General features: G+C 34.6%; 1 protein-coding gene across 1 annotated transcript in view; it reads left to right on the top strand.

Annotated features, from left to right (window-relative positions):
* The window catches only part of mbo (Nuclear pore complex protein Nup88), a 368,973-nt gene that overhangs the window by 226,801 nt on the left and 118,204 nt on the right, over window positions 1–23,968 (top strand). The window contains exon 2 of the mRNA XM_075362597.1: window positions 6,695–6,870. Coding sequence (XP_075218712.1) covers window positions 6,695–6,870 — 176 coding nt within the window. The remainder of the gene's footprint in view (window positions 1–6,694; window positions 6,871–23,968) is intronic.

The following is a 23,968-nucleotide window of genomic DNA, read 5'->3' as shown; positions in this document are numbered from 1 at the left end:
TTTTTAGGTTACGTTAGATAGTACGATTGATTGTAATGTGGCTTGATTGAATCATTCAACAGTTTAATTTCATCTATTAAACTTGATAAATTTTATTTGCCACTAATTCTTATTTATTTCTGGAAAGGAACTTAGTCAAAATTAATAAAAAACTTTTAAATGAAAATAGTTTCAAATTGTATTTATTCTAGTACTTGTAACGTAATTATTTTACAATCTTTTACTTTTATTATATTATATGTTATTATTTTTTACTATTATTATTTTATATTACTTTTATTTTGTTTGGAAAACATAAAATTGTGATCATAAGTAGCATCGCGACATACAAAAGTAGTAAATAAAAAAAATCAACCGGTTACGTCCGTATCGACGCGTAAAACAAGTAATGCAAGAAAGAATAAATTAATGAAAATTAATGACGCGTCCATGTTAAGGTAATAAATAAATAAAAACGTCCTGATAGAATAACTTATCTGTTTTGAAACTTGTAATGAAAAGTAATTGAATATGTATGCTGCGCGCCAGCGATTCACGAGCTAGGAAGATTATTCTATTTTCAGCGTTATATTAGTATTCTCGAAAATATGTGGTACAACCTGCGGGTTAATATTATCGATGTTAATTACTGTTATAATTAATTTTAGTCGCTATCAATTTATTAATTAGCGATATATACATTGTTTATAATTTTATAAAATAAACTGAGTAATTTATAATACCAAGTGTACAAAAAAGATAACGGTTTTAAGTTTTATAATATCTCATGTATGAGGTGTGCAATATTGATTTAAGCCTAGAATCGACGAGCAATAAGGACAATTTTAGTCGCGCGCACGGCCGTAGATCGATTCCCAAATTTTCCGTTTGACAGCGAAAGATGGCAAAGTTGGCGATTCCTGAACTGAAAACCTTCTGTGTTTTGCGGTTTGCTAAATGTGTATTTGTTGTTAAAGTTCTAAGTGCATGCTGTAGAAAGTTTAATTGCGATCCTCCGAGTAAGATTCATGATGGCATAATCGATTTGAATGTTTGTGTAAAAGGAAGAGTACTGGACGATCGAGGGTGCTTGAAGAGAATGTTGAACACGTCAAGGAAATTTTCATGATTATCTGTAGAAAATTTGTTAGAAAGGCCAGCTAAGAACTAGCGATGCTGGTGATGACCGTAGAATGTTTAAAGGAAGCGCTTGCATATGCGTTTACAGCTGTTACATGCTTTGAAGCCTACCGAATATGCTGTGCGTGCACACTTGGCGATCGAAATGTTGGGGCACGAAGATGACTTTCTTGATCGTATTGTATTTAGTAATGAGATTTTTTTAGTGGAAAAGTTAAAGCGCATAATGTCCGTATCTTGGGTTTAGAAAATCCCCGTAAACTCTTAAGGGACTCACAAAAATTAAATGTTCTATGGCGATATCCCGACGGCAAGTTCATGGGCCGTTCTTTTTCGCTGAAGCGAGCGTAACAGTAGTTGCTTATTTGAATATGCTGCGTTAATGACTCTTTCCTCGACTGAAAGATGGCCAGAAAATTCTATTTGGCGATAAGCCTCCTCTCTGGCATAGCTCTGTAAAGGATGGTCGAATGACGTTACCCCGACCGCTGGATCGTTCGGCAAATAATCCGATGACAGCTTGATTACGGTGGTCTCCGCAGTCACCCGATCTGTCCTATCCGATTTTTCCTTCGGGGTTTTATAAACTATGTAGCGTATACACTTATCTACCCGACTCGCAGCAAAGGATCGAAGCGGCTGTCGTTTCCATTACTTAAGATGTGTCAGTTAAAGTACAAACTCACCTATCGGTCGGATCATATCGTGTATAATGATTTAACTTCCAACACTTGTACGGAAAACTGTGCAAGTTACTCTCATTATATTTGTGATTCGTTGCTGTAAATTAAAGTTAAGAGATATTATGTCGCTTTAAGACTCCGATATTCTTTTTAGTAAGCCTTGTGTTATAATAAAATTTTTATTATTAATGTTACTTGATTCTGCTTCCCCTTTATTAAAAAAAAGGTGTCTTTTCACATCCAATGGTATTTCTTGATGAAGTTTGCACGTTCGTTAAATAAAAACGCGCGAATAACTTACAATTCTTAATTTACTAAAAATCTGGGACTGATTTTTTGGCACAAATAAAAATCTCAGGCCGATTTTCAGTCGTGGAAATTTATTTTGAGATAATCCGGAGATATTATACGTATTTTAGGCAGATATAAGTATGTACGAATATAACGTAATATAACGACAAGAGTAACACTTCATCGGCATTCTTCAAAACAAAACTGAATGTTTTGATTTATTACAAGCAAAGTCGATTAGATTTCATAAAAATTTATCTAACACGATCCCAAACTTTTTACACCCCGAGCAGCTGAGCTGACCTTTCTAGTGTAATCGTTAACGGTAATTATTTAGATAAGATTAGCTGTTGGGCCTTCATCTGACGGATTATTTGCCGAACGATCCAGCGGTCGGGGTCGCTGGATCGTTCGGCAAATAATCCGATGACAGCTTGATTACGGTGGTCTCCGCAGTCACCCGATCTGTCCTATCCGATTTTTCCTTCGGGGTTTTATAAACTATGTAGCGTATACACTTATCTACCCGACTCGCAGCAAAGGATCGAAGCGGCTGTCGTTTCCATTACTTAAGATGTGTCAGTTAAAGTACAAACTCACCTATCGGTCGGATCATATCGTGTATAATGATTTAACTTCCAACACTTGTACGGAAAACTGTGCAAGTTACTCTCATTATATTTGTGATTCGTTGCTGTAAATTAAAGTTAAGAGATATTATGTCGCTTTAAGACTCCGATATTCTTTTTAGTAAGCCTTGTGTTATAATAAAATTTTTATTATTAATGTTACTTGATTCTGCTTCCCCTTTATTAAAAAAAAGGTGTCTTTTCACATCCAATGGTATTTCTTGATGAAGTTTGCACGTTCGTTAAATAAAAACGCGCGAATAACTTACAATTCTTAATTTACTAAAAATCTGGGACTGATTTTTTGGCACAAATAAAAATCTCAGGCCGATTTTCAGTCGTGGAAATTTATTTTGAGATAATCCGGAGATATTATACGTATTTTAGGCAGATATAAGTATGTACGAATATAACGTAATATAACGACAAGAGTAACACTTCATCGGCATTCTTCAAAACAAAACTGAATGTTTTGATTTATTACAAGCAAAGTCGATTAGATTTCATAAAAATTTATCTAACACGATCCCAAACTTTTTACACCCCGAGCAGCTGAGCTGACCTTTCTAGTGTAATCGTTAACGGTAATTATTTAGATAAGATTAGCTGTTGGGCCTTCATCTGACAACCACATAACCGTGTTCTTTTCGTATTTAAAGTCAAATAGTCATAATCGATCAAAGGAATAGTTTTTGACTAGGTAAAGTAGAAAATCGGTTTGAAAAAACTCCTTTACAGCTATGTATACACACACACTTATCTGGATTCTGCGAGTTTACAAGCGTCCCAGGTAGGCCTGCAACAACTTTTTTCCTGTAATTCACAGTTTTCTGATATCCTGTCATTTAAAATTAAGCTGCTTCTCTGTTCCTTGTGTACTTGAAAAAGATCAGATTTAGTTTTTTGAAAGTTTGGCATTTTTAAAAATTATACAATTTTATTTATTTTTTTAATGTAATTTAAATCAAACAATTACTTTTTTTATACATGCGCGCCCGCGCACGCGATTGCGAGATGGTATTTATTTTTTTAACTGCGAGTGTATTTAATCATAAACGCTATTCGTTTTTTTTTTTTTTTTAGTTTATATTTTATTTCTTATCGTTAATATAGGGCTGTTACTAATTAAATTTAATTATTAGTTATTATGGCTGTTATTATTTTTTTTCAACATTGTTATTGTATTTAATTTTCTTCCCAAATAGCAGTATATATATATATATATATATATTTGCGAAGAGGATTTCTAAATTGCGGCTATCCGGTCTTAATAACCATGCGGTTACCCGAAGGGATGAAGCTTAATTTAAATGAATTTCTTCGGTCTTATATAAATTATTACCGTAGAAGGGTGCGCGTGTGGGATTTTATTCTAAAAAGTGTTCTTTTTATTCATCATCCCTCTCTTTCAGGTTTCTCCGGGGAGTGTGAGAGAAAAGGTAGTCGCGTAAAAATGGTGAGTTGACGGAACAAAGCGGTGGTGCTTTTGCGGGGGTATAAATGGTTTTATCCTGTTTTATTTAACTTTTGGACTTAAAATCGTCGGGGGAATTTTACTTTGTAATTATTCATCGGAAGAAAGAACCGGAAAAGGTTTGATAAAAATCTCAGTATTTCTATTTCTACTCGTAATTATTCGGTCTGGATATTCTTAAATATCTTGTGTTAATGTAGTATATATTCGTGTTATTCTAATTATAAACGGTACGACTTTCGAAAACGTTTTTTTATTCTTTATCGGCTTTGACTCGTAATAATGAACGAGTCGTTCACGAAAAACGTTTATATCATTTTGAATCTCCTGTTCTTTAGTTTCGTATTGATAGAATGCAGAATCGGTAACCGTGATTCGTTCATCCTTTTTTGTTAATAAAACCGTTAGGCTATCGATGATGTATGTATTAAATTAATTACTCTGTTAATTGAAATCGAAATCCCAGGAAGGGTCTTGAGTGTTTAAAAAAATCTCGTTCTAATCGTACAAAAAAATGAATCGTTTTAAGAAAATAATGTTATAACTTAATCTTTCTTCGAATAAATTATATTAATTTTATTTTATTGAAATCCCATTTCATAGGAATCAGGAAAAGTTCAAAAAGTTAGCAAAACGACCGTCTTTCGATGATGTTACGTAGTTTGCGAAACTGAATAGCAAACTACGTAACATAGCAATGGGGGAGCCGGTCGAACGGTTTGCGGTTTAGTCGTTTAATTTCACCACGCACCGCACAATTTTGGGTAGGTTTTCCTTAAAAAGACCGCTTTATGTACAGACTACATATCGCTTTTTCTTACTTTTAATCCGTTCCTCCTTGGTGATATTTTAGGGATTTTACCCAGGTGCTCGTTCCATCCGCCTGGGAGTCGTAAGAAATTATTTAAGCCTCTTGCAACCTGTGCGGTTCGATGGGGACGGCTGCGCCTATCTGGCGATCCTGTTTTCTGTCTTCCTTGTACAATTATCCCAACTGTGTCAGGTAAATCCGGGCCTCTTGATCTTTCCTAATGAATGAAAATATTTCGATGAAATAACTGTTGGGCTTTTAATTATAATACGCTGTAATTCGTGCAGAATATTCCATGGGATTTTTTTTGTAGTCTTCCACGATTTTTTCCAGATATATCGATCGGACTGGTGAAAATCTCCCGAATCCGCACGGTAGCTCTCGCAAGGTACGGCTCCCGAGATATGATGACTCCTACAGGCAAAGAGGTATACAAAAACGAGCCTAAACGATCGTTTTTTTCCGATATGACCAGCGATTATTTAGATATTGTGCTTACCTCCAGACTAACAGATAAGAATTTGGATTTAAAAAGCGTTTTAGTAACAGCCTTTGTCCCGTTTGTCGAGAATCATTTGCTGTAATTAAACGATTGATTTCGATCAAGAGTTTAACTATTGTTTTTCTACGGCTGTATTATAATGTTTGAATTACGCAGCTGGAACCTGTATCATAGTATCATTATGAAACAGATTTTCATTACAGTACAGGTTTTCAACAGATTAAACGCCTACTCTTTCAACCGCTGACAGATCAGAAGCGGATATTATTTAACGTATCGGGTGCTTTTTACTTTAATTTTAATCCGATTTAGTAGTTAGCAAGCAGGGTTTAATTTGAGCGTACGCCGATAAGTAACTAAATTTCTATATTATACTGTTTATCCATTTGTTAATTATGTCGGATTCTGTGGAAGAAATGTCTTTCACCCCTATAACACCGATCGATATTAAAGAAAAGCAGAACTTATGATAACCTTTTGCCACACGTATTGTTTAATGTATATTTTTGAAAAATTAAAAAAAAAAATATTCCGTAAACAATGTATACCACGTCGATTTAAATAAAAAATCCCCATATATTCTCAACCGTAGAAAAAATACTGTACGAAACTGTATGCTATAATGCACTCTTGCGAAGTTTACGACACTCGTCAAGGCTCGTCTCGTAATTTACTTTGCACTCGTGCATTTGTGGTTATCATTATAAGCTCGTTGCATAATATACTATTTAGGATACATAAGTTTAAAACGCGCCATTTTTTCAAATACAGTTAAAATATAGATTACATTAGATTAATTTGTATTTGTAAAAGAAGAAGAGGAATGAGATAAACAAAAAACTTTATCGTGTTTAAAAAAAGTCAATAAACGGGTAAACCCGTTAATTAATTCTTTAATTAACTGTACGGTTAATTAACTAAAAAGAAGGAAATGAACACAAGCTGATGGACGAATTTAATGGTAAGTTTTTATTTTTTAACGTAGTAATAAACTGTTATACCTGTAACTATAAATTAGTATTTAATAAATCCTTAGAACTGTCTACATTTTATATTTCGAAAATATGCAAAAGCTTAATTGATTGCGCCTATAACTCAGAAGAGATAACTGCATCATTTTGAAGTGTATGTGTGTGTTAGTGTGTTTTAATTTATATCTATATCTATTTCTTTCTTTTTTTCCAGAAACTGATACCCACAACAGTTATCGATAGTGAAGTATTTAAATTAGCATTAAATTTTCCACGAAGACCTAACAAAATCGCTATCGTTTGTAAACATGATGTATATAATTTGACATTACCGCCGAGATCTGGACCCGATGATCTTTTTAAAGGTGGTACGACTGATATATCATGCAGGTAATTACTATTTATATAATTGTATATCGTTATCTAAATTGTATACGTGTGAAGTTATACGAACATACAGTATCCGTTAATATATTGCTTTTACAGAACTGATAGATCTGCGTCGATTGGCGATTTTATCCAGTTAATGTTTGCAGCCAAACCCACAGATCTTCTTAGAACCGATTTATGAGAATAGAAACATCCTATAAAATAAGGGTGCATAAAATTCGCTTGAGTAAATTCTACCCTAATGATTTTCAGCCACACGAAACGGTTGAAATGATACTGTCACCTGTTTCTTCGTGTTGTGTTAGCTATAGGTTTATCTACGACGGGTTTATTTACTGTAATCTTATTTCGCTTGTAAATCTTTCGAACGGGTTAAAAGACGAATTTCAGTTGAATTTCCAGTCTGGTGTTAGCAATAATTTAACTCGTATCTCGTTCGTAAATCTTGTGAGATAAGAAGATAGAATCGAAGCGCCCGTGGCTGACGGTCTCTAATTCTGTAATTTGTTGAGGACGTAAAAACTTTTAAATCGCTCACCAAGAAACTGAAATTTTGCTAACAAATCGGACTGTACAGCTGCTGCTTTCGGGGCTACAAAAAAATTAAAATCGCCTTGATGTCGGTCACAAAGCGAAAATACTTTTGTCGTCGCTTTATATCAAAACGCCTATAGACGCCTACATACCCAGATCTTACGCTGGACAATTTTTCCAATGACGATATTAAAAAAATATATAATTTTTCATAAACTTTACGAACCGAGAACCAATATGGAATTGAGATTTGAAACGTTACGAAAAGTCGGTGCAAATACCATTAACAAGTCGGTGCAAAAGGGTTGGACGTGTATCCAGGTCAAAACACCACCCAAAAATGGAAAAAATGGGGTTTTGAAGACAAAAAATCATACTTCCTTAATAAGCTCAGTATCGAATCGGTTTAAAGTGGTCGTTAGTCCTTTAAACATTACTTAAAACTTTTATCTGAAACAATTTTTGATATGACCAACCCTCACAGCAAGAAATGGCCAATACAAAAGAAGAAAAAAACAAAATATCGTTTTAACTTAGTTATTAAGTAAAATATCGAATTCGTTGAAAGTTACTACTACTCTTCGGGTAAGGGCCTAAAACATATCTAAGTTAATTTTTTTATCACCAACCATTGGCCCAGCGGGTTTAAAAATTGAGTTTCAGAGACAAAAAAGAATGATACCTCCCTTAATACGCACAGTATCGAATCGGTTAAAAGTGGTCGTTAGTCCTCAAAATGTTGCTGGAATGGTAGATGGGGCTTGTCGTATGCTAAACATGTGAAACGTTTTTTACATGTTTTCACCGTTGTCGTATTGAGTAAATTTGAAGTTTTTTTTTAACTTCAAGGTGGAAATCTTTTTTATTCCCTACCGGTGAAATCTACCTCCGCCTTCCGGCGTGCCGAAAGGTATTTTTTTTAAATCGTTCACGAAATGCATTTCATTATTTGTGGCGTTGTTTGACCCGCGCACTCAAACACATGTCACTGACCGCTCCTCGACACTGTAATTGCGTTCGCTCACATCAGCCGCGGATTTGCATCTGAAATAATAGAACGAGCGATTTGCGATCGATAGTCCTGTATGACATTGAGAGCAGAGATACCGACCACGGTAAGGAAATTATTTCTTTGGTACCGAATATCGCGCGATTTTTAAACAGTAGCAATATGTTTATTGCAGGAAGGGGTACGGAGACTTATCGGAACTATACAGTCTATCCGACGAATGAAGCTTTAACTGATTATTTTAAGATAAAGAAAAAACAATGATATTTGTCAAATTAAAGCGTGTTTTATGCTATCGTGTAAAACTCTCTTAAACACCAAGAAACGTTCGTTTGCTTTTTTAGAAATGCGCAGTATAAAAAGGTTTTTGTGGGTGAGGTTTCTGTTTGTATAACTTTGACAAAAAAATTCTGTAAAATATTTATTTAATATAAGAACTTTTATTATTATCCTTTTAAATCGTTGAAGATTGTTTGGAGGATAATTTAAAACACTCATTTTCGGCGTTTAAAAATAATTGTATTTCAGGTTATCGTATCGAGGTTATTTTTTTTCGGTAAAAAACAATTTTATAAGAGAACTTTTCTAAAAATAATTAACATAAAATTAAAATCATATTTATAACGTAAAAAGTATTTATTGATATTTAAAGATATTTCATGTAGATTCTGAGAATTTTCACGTGAATAAAAGAATGTAGGGCATTCCGTATTAGCGTGAACTGCAACCTATTTCCGCTGAAGTTTAATAATTATTCTCTTTCGATATCTGGAGATGGATATACCGGTTTTTTTTCATACGCTTACTTTAAACGAACTTCTCGTATAATAATGTAAACAGGTTCTTAATTTGTCATATATTGTAACTTTTTTTTTTTAACTGCTAGTTGCAGAATTACTTCAGCTCAAACGTAGGTGTTTTTCATTAGATTGCAAATGGAAGCGGCAGTTAAAACGCGGTCGATGCAGTAGCTATATACAGTCTGTCGTTCATTACTTGTTTTCATCGAAGAACGATAAAAATTTTCGTAGATTGGATTCGCATGATTACGATAATCGTTAACTACCCCGTAACTATACGGTCTAACTAGTAAAATTATTTTAAACGGAATGTATTTGCGCGAATTGTTTAAATTACTTTATATAAAACTTTAAGCGGCTTATAAATAAGCGATATTATTTTTTGTATCTGTTTTACGAGCTATGAAATTCCCTAAGCGCATTCAAAGAAAGATAAGATTTTTTTCACATGCCTTCAACTACGAGAAAAAACTAAAGAAGTTTGATGTACATGATTTAATGTCGAAAGTTTGATACCGTTGCGGTAGGCCGAATAAGATTATAACCGTAGCTATAAAACTCTGTGCCGCATTACACTCGAAGTCTGTATCATTATAACCGAGTGTAGGTTCGTCGGAGGGGACAAAAAACCCCTAATGCCTGTCGGATCGTAATGACAACCGTAGAAGGTAATAGAGAGCGCATAGGTTCTACATTAATTTACATGATAGAGCGATCCAATAAAGCACACGGCCCCCTTCTCGTCCCGCTATCGTTCTCACCGCAACTTAGTTCTTATGCCGTCGAAGGTAAGAACACAGCACCTGGATTTTATGGCGTTTGTTTCACCGATTAACTTTACACTAATGGTCCTACCCCCTCCATCGTTCCCGTGATCCAAAGCGTCTGAACCTCTCCCTCTCGACCGTATGCCTCTCCGTACATCTAATCTCGTCTCGACCGTTCTGTTCGCATTCATTTCAAGCAGGTTACTACAAAAACCTCCCCGACCGATTGTTTACTGAAGAAATTGTACACCCTCTGTCACGGTAACAACCGTACCGGGATGTTGTAAATTTATTAATAGTCGTAAATCATTCACCTAATGACACCGTTCGTATCCGCATATAAACTACTTCGGTATAGCGATCGATCGTGTCGTGTATTATGTATCTCTAAGTATATTAATGCCTAAAGAGTCTTCAGTAAACTATTTATTTCTGGTAGATTTTTCATCGGTGCGTTACATTAGCCTCGCTCTAATCGCCGATAATATTTTTTTTGTTCTTCGTCCAAGATTCCAAACACGAGACGTTTTCAAAGTTTTACAATTTGGCGGCCATTATTTTTTTTATGAAGAACACTCGGTATCAGTCCAATTATTTTTTTAAGTACTACTGCTACCTTAGAGTTAAAAGGTAAAAAACAAGCCGGTTACCTTAACCCCTTCATTATTTATTTTGGGCCCGTAATTTGAATAAACAACAATTTGTTAACGTAATTTCAGTAAACATTACTAGATTTGGTTATGTAAGAAAATGAATTTTTACTACGCTAAGATGAAGTTCCATTTTTACTCTTTGCAAAAAGCCCTTTTTGACCTCTATATGATGTAAAAAAGAATACTACAGCTCGTGGAAAAAGTTACGGAAATCAAAAATAGTGATGTGATAAAACTTTTGAAAATCTGTTGAATTAAAACGGAAAAACCCCTGTTGTGTTTCTCAAACGTTTTACCTCGATTCCCCTTTAAAATATTCTAACCGGTTACGAAGTACTATTTAAAATACTAAAACGCTAAAGTACTGTAAGAACGGAATATCCGTTCTCAAGGACGACGAGTAAGACAGATATCCGAGGAAACGGAGGAGTGAATCTGTCTTATTGAACCGAATATATCGCTTCATCCTTTCGATCTCCGCGAAATATAGTGAAATTCAACCGTAAACGGGATACATACACTCTTTTCACCGCGGGACCCTGGCCGTTTAGTGAAAAATATTACGTTTATCGATTTATATTAGCGTTTACGATCGGTATCTATATCGGCTAAAATACTGTGCACGCTTTACAGCCGTTAAAAGACCGATGAAAGTAGCATGAACAGCAAGCGGTTCTTATACCTTCTTTTATGAAACGCTTCTTAAAGTCGCTTTCTAAAGTTTTAAAAGTCGCTGATCTTCTATTATGCGTTAATGTTAACTTATTTATTTTACCGCTATCCGAATTACTTATGCGTTTAATTGTGAATCGTGCCGGTAACTGTACATAAAATTATGTAGAGATATACTTATGGTGTGTGTATATACTTACGCTTAGTCGCTGCTGTAACGCTACAAAACTGAAAATTATTGTTACGTTTTTCGGTTTTTTTTTTTTAGTTTTCAAGAATGATATCAGGATAAGGTGCGAAAATATCTTCCAAGGACAATTTTTACGTACAAAAAATGCTTGTTACGTGTTGTCATAGGAATGTTATTTTGCAGACGGACAACATTTTTTATCTTTTCCCTTTACTAGCAGGTGTAGTTTGCAAGTATTCGTCATAAGTGGCATTTTACCTGAATAATAAATTGCGAAAAGAGCAAGCTACGTGTGAATGTTTTGTGACCGTTTCGATATGGTATATCGTTGTAAATAAGAACTACATATTTCATTGTTATTTCTGGATTATGCACGTTTGTTTGTGTGTGAGAAGTGAAAATGACAAATTTTCAATTATCGTAGTAATTTAATAACGATTCCCTTTTGTGCACATTTTTAGTTTTCCATAAAGAATATTTTCGCAGCATGTAACAATTTTAAGCGCGACTTTATTACTTTTTTTTATTTTCCTTCTATGTTTTTCATTTTTTTTTTATGTTTTCTTTAATAAAGAATCATTATTAAAAAGGGTGCATAATTATTTGTAAGAAACTTGATTCGCGGTATGATTTTTCGGTTCTTATTGCTTTCTCTCCTTTTAATGCATTTTAAATTATTATTATTCGATTAACAGTTTAATTAAATTTAATTAATAACCGAATTACTGCGTTTTGGAACAAGTACGACGGTGAAAGATTCGCTAAAGAAATAAGAAGCTTCTGATACGGAATACCGAATACAAGACCGGAGGGAAATCGTACGATCCGGGTTCGCCGTCTCTATTAAATAATTCATTAATTAATTTTCTTTTCGGAAAAGAGGGAGGAGGAAAGGAAATTGGTTTTGGGATTTGGTCGTCGGTTATGGTCGGGTTGGCGGAGGGGGGTCATCCGGGCGGCTGGATTCATAATGTGTTGCTTCGCAAGCCCGTGCTGCTCTTGGTTCCGTACCCATTCACTTCGCAGCTATTAATTAAAACCGATAACACATCGCACTGTCTCCGACTGAGTAATTGTTGACTTAATTAACAGGTTTAACTCGACGTTAGAACGGCTCTGCGGACTAGAGGAACTGAGGTCGGCTGACCGAACGCCTTATCATCTCGCTGGCCGATTCGTGTTCACTCTTCCTTATCAATCTGTAATACAACAGTTAGCAGCGCCCTCCTCGGTCCTTAATTTTGATAGTCTACCAATAAAACGCGAGTGTGCGCACGCATGCAGAGACTCTAGGAAGGTTGAGCGAGTTAAATTAGAATAAACGGGCGCATTCAGGAACGCAAAGTTAAGACCGGCAAGCTTTCTTTTTCCTAGAAGTTAGTTAGTGTAATTTGACCTTATGTACGCGCTATCTTGTTTAAGCGTACTCGCTTTTTTTAAATTCAGCAGATAATTTCAGCAACCTTCAGAAAATTTCTATTTCTAATTACAGTAATATAGCGATCAGTGTGTTCCTAACTTTTTATATGCGCAAAGGTCAACTTTTACTCAAAAAAATAATACGGTTATACGAGGCAGCTGATTTACGTCTTAACAAAACTCGGTCTAAAGGTAATTTTAACCGCAAACATAAGTACAGATAATGAAACCGAGTTACGTATAAAATAAATACTTTATTCAGGTCGTACATCAAATTGGGTAGATGTGGTGTTCTACCGATAAAAAAGGAACTGCTTTATTTATGTTTTCGTGAAGGATCGAAGAAAACCTTAATCGGATACCGTTACGAATTTAAAATTATTAATTATTAACAGAAAAGAAAAGCGGTTATAGTCCGTATTAGTAGATGCTAATCATAACTACATGAACCAAAAGCGCGATACTCCTATGCGTTAGCTTAAAATAAATTAAATCGGCACGCAATCGAAAAACATTTTTTAAGGTGTTAATTTTTAATTATTTAATATATACTTCAGATTTATCTCGATAAAAAACTTAAAACGGAATAATATTGCGTTTGTTAGAAGAAATTCTTTATTTTTATTTTTGTAACGATGATTTGTAAATCGTTAGATAATTTACGGAAAATTGAAATTGAAGTACGATTAAATCCTTTCTTTTTGGCCAAAATATTACGGTTTATTCTGCGGTAATAGTTCTTTTGCCTGGTTTGATACAAATGAATGTTTTTTTTTGTTATTTTCACGGTATTGTGGTACGACGGTCCATGTCGTTAGATAAATTTTTTTCGCCGTAAAATATTTATTTCGATTAAAGAACATAAATCAGTCGATATCGCCATAAACTAAAATAACTAAATCGATATCGGTATCGACTAAAATATTTCACACGAAAACATCCAGATGCCGTTTCGATGTTTAGTCGTTTATGTAATGTATAAAAATTAAATGTATTAGTAGATAAAAAAAAAGTTAGAGTGGAAAAGTTATCGTAAATTTCTTTTGGAAATAGCACGGGCATTAATTTTTCTCTTTGCAAATTACTCTTTTAGTTTTTTCAATAGATTTTAACCCGCATTATCTAAGCGATGTTTGATATAAAAATATTTTTACAAAGTAAAATCAACCTGAAGTAAAATAAATAAAGGCATCAAAAGAAAGGCATTTTGATCTTTGTCGTCAAAGATATCTGACGATAGGCTGTGTTTTTTTGTTATAACTTATTTTTTACTAATATTATTTTTTCTTTGAGTCATTATTTTTTATATTTAATTTTTATTCTACGGGGTTGATTTTTTTTTTTTTATTGGGTTTCTTGTTTTTTTTTATGTCTTGATTTTTTAACTAGAAGTTATGTTTTATCATATGGATTAGGTTGCATAACTCGTCATTGGTTTTTTTTAAAAAGTGAATTGATTTGCTTGATATTTCTCCCGCCACCACCCCACCGGCCGACCTAAAGCACAAGACCAATGTCTGTGCCGCAAACGGCAACTGAGCCTCGAACAGTTTAGGGATCAGTATCCTAACGTAGCTGCTAGAGCTTACCTAACAGCATGAGCGGACTAAGCGCCGTGGACCATCGACTTACGTGTCCCAACCGCTCGCTTGTCATATATTTGCTAAGTAGGCGCACCCCGTCAACTATTTAAAATATATATGACATCCATAATAAAATATATTTTGTCTCGCAGCAATTCGCTGCCACGTCTAGGTCGCCGAATGCTAGCAAGTATCTGTCCACCATTCTATTGAGCTTGGAGCCACAATAATTGGCTGATGATCAGCCATACTAAGGGTTAGCTTCCCACGGCAATGCGGTAAGAGTCTTTCCCTTAAGCAAATTACGGATGCCGGTTGAACAAAGCAACCGCATCTAGGAACTCCCACTCGGTCTGACAGTGCGGCTCTCGCCACATTGACTCGTCGCTTATGATTGGCCATAATTCGACAAGTGCCTCAGAAGTGCCGTAATTCGTCGTTTAAATTTAGTTCGTAATGAATAGATTTATGTACTAAAAGTGAGTTGAAGCTGATTTTCGTGTTGATGATATTTTTCAGAATCCGCTTCGAACGGTGAATTTTTTTTCTCTTATTTTTCTGCGGTGTTGTTTTTCTGTTTGTGTCTATTTTTGTGGTGTCGTAAGTATTATTTATGAAAATTTTCCTAGCACGATATTGTTACGAAATATATTGCTGCCGCTTACCTTACTCTTAATGACTAGTGGGTTTTTTTTTATTATTGCTAAAACGCTTAAATATTATACACTGTTTCATTAGCGAACTGTAAAATTGTTAAATCGGTTTTTAAATGTACAACATTTTGTATTTTTAATCTAAAATAAAATGTATAAATCGCCGATGAAATATTGTACATTACAGAAGCGCTTCGACACTGTAAAAAACAATGAGATGGCGATGCAGTAAGTAGCTTTAATTAGTATTGATATATGCGTATTTTTAAAATTCAGATATATTTTGAGTTTCAAAAATGGTTTTCTCGGATTGCAAAGAATGCAACCTTACGAACGGGCAACTCAATAGTTTTTGCGGCTAGATAAAATTATCGATTTCTTTCGTTCTAGCCGTAGAAACTTGTTAGGATTCGAAGCCGTAAACTTCTTCATTTTAGGAGTCTATACTGGCGGAGCGGCCGGGATGATATATCTCACGAATATATTATATACGCTGTATAATCTTACCTTTAAAGATAATAGCTCGTTGTGTCTGTTTTGTTAACGTTTCTTTTTCGGCTTATTTACGCTAAGAATTTGCTCCCTTCTAAAAGAAAGCGATATTAAAACGTTCAAACAAATTACGTAAGATTCTACGAATATAATTATTCTGTAACTCGATAACTTTAAACGTACAACTTAATGTTCGATGAGTACGAATGAAATTTGAGAAAAGCCAGTAAAGATTATTCTGAAAATCATTCATCGTCATAATAATAATAAGCTACTTCGCTTTCGTACCTGCCGACTGTTATTGTGGATTACATTACATCATATACGTTCCTTCTAACAAGTTTTCCTATTCTTTTTTAAAACGTATGTTAGAATTCTTTCCATCGGGTTCTTCGGTTTGTAACCCGTTGAGGTAAGCGGCCGTGCAGCTTAAGCCGCTTCTCGGTTTTATCGATAACAATTTTCTCAGTTCCCATCTTATTTCTTATGATGAGGTTCTGCACGCTGTAACTCTTAAGTAAATTCATACCGCTTCCTACTATATCTATATCAATTGTGAGGAACTCGTGGTACAGCCTTCACTAGTTCGTCTACACCTTCTTGTCTTAAGACGCGCAGTTTTCAATTCTAGAAATAAAACTACCGCCTGTCTTTACTTGAAATATCGGTTTCCTTAACCGTTTAACAAGTGTAATCTCTATTCGACGCTCACTCTTTTGTTTTCGGTGACATTATTTTTTCATCTAGGCATTAATAGATATGTATGGAACTTTCTGCCTAAAAATCGTACAAGCTTCGACTTCATTCGATTTTTAATTACTTTCTTTCTGTACGACTGACATGTAGTATTCGATCGGTCGCTTTTCGGTAAAGGTAAAACTCATTAATCGTGTACGAAGGTTAAGAAATACCGCTCTCGTTTAAGAAAAAGGCCGCGATGATCCGATCGTACCTTGTAATATTAAAACAAAGTTTACGTGGATTTTATTCCGTATACATCGTGAGTAAATAAAAATATATAAGTAAAATTATGTTACGTGTGGTAATCGCAATATAAACATTTCGCATTGTAAATAGCGTAAGTCATTAAAATTCAACACGCGTACTGGCAGAATGAAGGGCAGAACGGTTAACTCCCTTGTATTGTTTTGTAATATTCTGCTAACGCGTGCGGTATCGCACACGATATACGACGCACGGTGTTTGGAGTGCGGTATATTCTTTAATGCGATTCACTCTTCACAAGTATAATAATTTACGTTAGCGTATAGCGTAGGGACGATGAGGGGTCACGGGAAAGGCACCGTAGTCGCGCCCAATATATCTAACGGAGCTTTTATCACGCGTCTATATCGTTCGTATACGATAACCCCTCGCCTCGTCGCGATTATTTCTCCCCGCAAAAAAAGGAAAAAAATCGCCAATAAAGGTTAATAATTTTTACCGCCGCCAGTGACCGGTGGGGCACACGTACATACGCGCGGCCATCGGATGATAAGGCATGTATGTGAAGGTAATTTTCATTACGGGGATAAAAATGGAGAAGCGTTCATATATATTGTCGTATGATTTTTACTGGTCGTAGGAAAAAATTGTGTTTGTTTAATAACGAGATCGAGCGAACGGCCGGGGAGAAAGAGGGATGAAGTGTTAACGGGAGAGAAAGAGAGAGAGAGAACGTCAGCTGTTATTTTACGGTTGATAAAATTGAAGGTTTATCGAAGTGTAACGGCGAAATAACGGGCTCTGATGTATCGTTAATATCTCTAGCCGATAAACAGAATTTGCATGTTTGCCTGTTTTTACGGACTGCGGAGCAGGGCTGTTCGACCGTCAACTGATGTTACTAATACGTACAGTAACTGTTACTGCCCGCTTATAACACCAAAATACTACACCGCACAATTAGATATAAATAATTGAACTCACCTCTTTCCAGTCGTGTGACTGGAACAGTACATACGGTCTGAATCGGTGTTACAGATCGACCGTGTCACTCGAATCTCTGTATTACTGTTTCGATGATATTTTCTTCGCAAAAGATTTTATTTTGTCGAGAATTTGTGACTTTATTTATTCGATTAAAACTGAACGCGACTAAAATTAATTTTATAAATATTCCCGGCAAAAATAACATGAAAACTGAATTTACTATTAATAATCGACCTCTCTGTACGTATAAATAGCAACGTGCAGTAAACTCTTTTCTGTAATTGCCTAATTAATTAATATTACAAATTAAAAAAGATGTACGGTTGATTTTCTTAATTATCCAAATACACTTATTTTTGTCATTATTTGTACTGTATTTTAACGCGCTCTTGCGGTGTCGATTGAAGATTCATTCCGACATTTTTGATAGTATCTGAAGCGGTTTAAACATAAGAGAACGGTTTCAATGTTTGTGTAACTGAAACTTGTGATATTCTCAGCGCTTTAAATTAAAAAGTACTTTGTACTTTAAAATAACGATACGTGAGGAAAAAAAGGTCATGTAACTGTACACTTCTGATGGATGATGTTGTATTAGGGCTGCATATTTTTTTGGTCGTTTGTACTCCGTGTAGCTCCAGAGCGACCGCACAGGTTTTCATGAAGTAAATGCCAAAAGAATTTTTCTTCAACGTGCAGCTGACGCTGAGAATAAGACGATTTGAAGAAAATAAACAAAAATTATCCGGACGAAGGAGTAGTTCGCGATTCCTCCGAAAAATCCTTACCGATCGGAATACATAATATCTGGCCGATCATGATACCGTATTATTTTTACCGATCTCAAGAAGGTACATTCCTAACCGATCAGAAAACATCGAATTTAGTCTTAACATGATACAGAATTATTTTATCCAAACGGTTCCGATTTGAGATTTCCTTATCGTTGAAAGTCGTAAGATAATCAAAGAAAGCGAGATGTCGCTTAACGGTCGTTAGACTTAGTGGCGGAAATTTTGTATGAGACTTCTTCACCTAGTACTTTTTTGTGGCTTGTACCTGTTTCTTAGTGAAACTTGTAAACAGGAATAAAAGTCTAAAAAATGGTAACGCTCCAGCTAATGTTTATTTATTAGGTGGTAATTATTGTTAAAATTATTTTTAATTTTTGATTAGAAATTTGTATTTATAGCACAGGATGTGAAAGAAAAGGTTTACGGAGCGTTAATTCAGCGAACTAAGATTACGATTATTAGAAAAATCATTTTTACGAGTTATTCGTGTAGTCATTCCATCAAAGATTATTTATTCGCAGGCTCATATTCCATAGGAAGCTATTTTTGATATTAGAACTTGTGATATCGAAACTTTCTGAAAAACTGTATAAAAGAATTGTTATTTCTCTCCCCTACCGTCACTTCCGCCCCCACCATCAAGAGAGGTCATTTAAAGTAGATTACGATTAACTTCTGATACACTGTATACTTATTACAGAGTCGCTAAAAAATATTTAAATATATTTTTATACCGTTACTTTTATCTCTTACATCGTCTTTCCCCATTTTTTTTCTCTTGGACTACTCGGGCGGGAAGTTTTACGGCCGGATATTTTGATACAGACCTGTGCCGACAAAGCACGATATATGTATTTTAGGATGAATCGGGAGAGTTTGCTCTAACCGATCAGGACGTTAGCTTAATAATCCGCATTAAGAAATCGGTGATGTCATCGGACGTAATATGAGTCCCAGGTCGGTTACGAGTTCTCCGTCGACCAATTAGCTCAAAAGGTGCGCCGATTCTATATGTTCCCAGCATACCGACCGTAAGCAAAGGCCTTACAGGGCCGAACGTTCGCTTAGAACTCGATAACGGGAAGGATTCAACGATAAAGGTTAAGCGATGAGAAAGGACTATCTAATCCCAGGACCGCATTACTACGGAAACAACCCTGTCCTGGGTAGGGCCCTCCTGGCGGCAGGCTCTCCTCTCGACCGGCCCCCAGTCCCTTGTAAAGTCGATGAATTTTACCGAGGATGGGAGCGGTACATTACAGATCGACCGTTTTGTGTAGACTTACTTAAATACAATTGCACTGGAAAAAAATTCCCTTTTCTCCAGAAATCAGAACCGCCTGAGAACAGATATCGATTTCTAAAGGAACAGCTTCGTCTGTTCCGCGGGCGACTTTAAGAACGTATTAACGCCCGGCTAAGGATGTTGACAGCCTATACCGTGTTGACGAGTGATTGTTTTTAAACTAGAGCTTAAGCAGACGGTTTCTATTACTATCACCGATAAAATTAGCTTATGCTATTACAAAGTCGTGTGAAACGAATCGGGTAAAAAAGATCGGTATTTAACCGATCATTCGGTCGACCCGACGGGTTAACTCCCTTTATGCAGACGTAAACGAAGACCAGAGTACCGTGATAGAATAGATTTTAAGCAAACGATAAACCTAAACGACGATTAAGTCGGATCGGCTCGTGACAGGTGAAAAATGACTGTGTTTTGTTAAAACGGCTCTGAAACTTTAAGCGCCAAAGACCGCAGAGTAAATCGGTAATTAAGTAAACAGTCTGTCAGTCTTAAGGGACTATTTTAACATTCGTATCGACGAATTGGATACGATAAATATCTGTTCGTAAGTTGATTTTCTTTGCTGTGATATTTGAGTTCGTTGAATTTTGAAGTATAGTTCAGTCGGATGATTTGTAAATCGTTTGATAACCTACATTTTATATCTGACGAAAAAGCGTCGCTAAGAAGGTTTCAAACGATTAAACATTAATTTCCATATTTTTTTAAATTCAACTTTCTCGAGATTGTTTATTAATTTAATTTTTTATAATATTTATTGATCATTATATACAAGAAATTATTGTACTCTTTTCAAAGTTAATATAAACTAAACCGCTACAACGCAAAATCTATTCTTTAACACGATAATCGGTATTTTGCAAAATGTTGAAATCGGAATTTCTCAAAAAACGTTCTTATAGTTTCGATAACATTTTTGTAATTTATGTATATTATTAAAATATTATATTATCGGGCGTATATTTTAGCGATTCTCTTTGCACATTTGCAAAAAGGTTTCATTTAGTACTGAAAAAGATATTGTTTTAATTTTTCTGAAGTAGATTTTGAAAATGAAATGTTTACATGTTTTTGTAGTATTCATTAATGTTGTCGCGTAATAATATTACAGCACATATTTTCGTAGTTTTTAAAGTTACTGAAAAGTAAATAATTTTTTTTCGGTTAAAGGTATTTCTCACGTTATAGGCTACGGTTATAAAAATATTAATCGGAGGGACTCGGTACTTTTATGTTACCTCAAATTCTGAAAATAGACAATCTTTAATAATTTAGTTCTCAGATGACATACGCTCTTATTTTACTTAAATGTTCGATAAAAAGTGTAAAGAATTGTTCGCAGAAAATTTCGAGTTAAATATTTTCCATCACGCCGATGCAGATTAAACGCGGATCTATCGAAAATAGTATTACTAATTTTAATGAGAAAAATAGCATTTTTATACTTTTCTCAAAACTTAACGTTCAGAAAATAATAATGATATTCCTGATCGCGCCAAAACCTAGCTTTGGGATTTATCCCTCGGCCTATTTTTGTTGACGTTAAGATAGAGTATTTCACCAAACTGTTATAAGCTTCACTTTTCTGTTCACACCTGAAATCAAACTGCTCAAAAATAGAATAATCAAAACCGGTTTAAAAGAACCGCTAAACAAGATGATACATGCCGGTAAAAACACTTACGGATTACTGTACGCTGACCGAGGAAGATTCTAGTTCCCTTTAAACCACTTAATCTTTTATAATTCGATCGTTTTCTAATCAGTTAATTTTTTTTTTTTGTCAAAAAGTTGGGTTTTTCTTGAGATCGTACCACAAATCAACGGTGCTCTTTTTTTTACCAATTTTTTGGGGAACTAAAGGTTCAAGCAACAAAACATTACATGTAGGTATAACTCGCGCATATAAATCTACGGTTTATAAAAAAATTAAACGGAATAAAAATCCCACAAAAGTTTCTTGACTTCTTTTTTTTTTTTTGAGTACTAATAGTGTTGTAAATTGATGTTCTATTCTTATAGGAGTAATACTTGACATCGCCGCTTTTTTTTTTTTTTTTTAATAGATAAAAAAAACTTTTTAACGGATTGTTAAAGTAAGGTATTTAAAACGTCAGATTAGAAATGTCTATCTCCAGTAAATACTTCCAGTGTAGGAACTACACTGTAGTATTTATCTTCTTTTAATTAGAAGAAAAGTCTCTGTAAATTCCTAAAAAAATTATAAACATTATTTAAATTATTTCCTTTAATTGTCGTCCCTGTAACTAAACTTTCATCGCGACAAGTATCGAGTATTCTTGTTTGAAATCTCTAGTTTTCTACGATAGTTGTATAAAATTCTGTTGATTTATTTTCATTTGTTTAAAATATTACGGTAAAAGACATCCTCGCCCAGCTTTAATTTGTAAATTTTTTTTTGTAAACGCAAAAAATCTGTTTCAAGTCAAAAAGGAGTTATCTTTTGGCAAATATTTTTGGTGAAGGGATAGCGGACGTTTGTAAGATTTCAGTCGTTTAAAAGGTTTTGTCGTTTCGCACTAAGTCTCTGATACTTACAGGCAAGATATTTTGTATATAGAAAATATATATAGAACTCGTTAAGAAAAATCACATTGTTTGCCTTCCTTCGAAAAACGCATGCTATAACATTCTCTATTAAGTCTCTTACACCTGCAGGTCTGATAGCTAGAGTTTATTCGAAAAATAAAACGAATTTTCACACTATTTTCTAAGTTTCATTCGCGAGAACCGTCGAGTTATCGGTAATAGAACGCGAGTTATACGTATCTTCAGTCCGCGAATGAAAATTATACCAAAAAAATTATACTATAAAATAAGACACGGTCTCTATTTGGGCTTTACCGCTTTCCGGATAATGGAGTTATTTGGATCTCCAAAGTAGAATGAAAACGGTTATTCAGTTGTCGTTCCGGCGAGCCCGTTTTCTTTAACCGGTTTGTAAAATCTTTTTGTTTAACGGAGTGTGTATATTTTTATTTACTGGTATGGCGGTGATTACATCATCTAGTTCTTCACAGGTAGAAGTCGTAATGAGATCGAACAACAGCAGCAAAAAGTTACTTTTTGTAAGTATATTTAAATGTGTTCGAAGTAATATTTTATGACCGTAAAAATAGCAAGAATCATTTTCACATTTTTAAACGTAATTTAAAAAAAAAAAATTATAAAATACAGTTTTGTCTATTAACCGTTGCATAAAATGTGTTTCAATATGAGTTGGATTATACCTTAAGAACTATTCCATATTAATCTAATTTATTAACTGTAGCAAAACGATAAGTGCACCCGATTTTTTTATTTTCATTTATTACATTAAATTTTTTTTATTATTATTTTACGTATTTTCCTTTAATAAATGAAGTGACGCGATAGGTCGTTATTAACGATATTAAAACCGCAATAATAACGGTATCGAAGTGTTTCACATAACTGAACTGTGAAGATAACATAATGAAATATTACCCAAAGGAATTTCATTATTTTCAGTAAAGAATTTTATATTGAATTTTTTTCATCCCGTTCTACTGGATTAAATATAGTATCTATGTGTGCTTGTGTTTTCAATTTATGTCGGCCGTGAAACGTCATTTATTTAAATTTAATTGTTTTTGTATGGCTTAGCTCTACTTATTATATAGCGACAGTAGGATCGTGTTTCGCCCGCATCGAATTCCTGTATTCGTTTTATTAGCGTATAGCGAGACGTTTCGTTACGGTGCTACCGAAGATTGCAGACGTAGATTTTATTTAAATATTTGATAAAACTACATTAGTTTAATAGAAAGCGTTTATTGTTTTATATTGTGGTCAACCGGTGTACTAGTTGCGTCATATTTTTACCGATGAGTTAGAAAATTAATAACTTCCTTACCGTAAAAAAAAGTCTTAAGAGTGACAGTATTTTATTCCCCGTACTGTTTTTTGTTAAGTTATGCGTTTTTATTTGGTTATTAAAATTACACTTAAGAAACAAAAAAAAAAAAAACTGAAGAAAAGTAGAGCTTACCTAACAGCGTGAGAGCGGACTAAGCGTGGTGCCATACACCATCATCGGCTTACGTGTCCCAACCGCTCACTTGTCATATTTGTTAAAATGTGTAGGCGCACCCCGTCAACTACTAAAGATATATATGACATTCATAATAAAATTTATTTCGTCTGTGCAGAAATTCGCTGAATGCCACCAAGTACCTGTCCACCATTTTATAGCGCTTGGAGCCATAATAATCGGCAAGTAGTCAGCCATACTCAAGGTTAGCTTCCCATG

The sequence above is a fragment of the Lycorma delicatula genome, chromosome 4 (assembly GCF_047948215.1).
Source record: "Lycorma delicatula isolate Av1 chromosome 4, ASM4794821v1, whole genome shotgun sequence".
Classification (NCBI taxonomy): Eukaryota; Metazoa; Arthropoda; class Insecta; order Hemiptera; family Fulgoridae; genus Lycorma; species Lycorma delicatula.
Note: the sequence above shows the minus strand (reverse complement) of the source record. Positions and strands in the feature narration are given on the sequence as shown.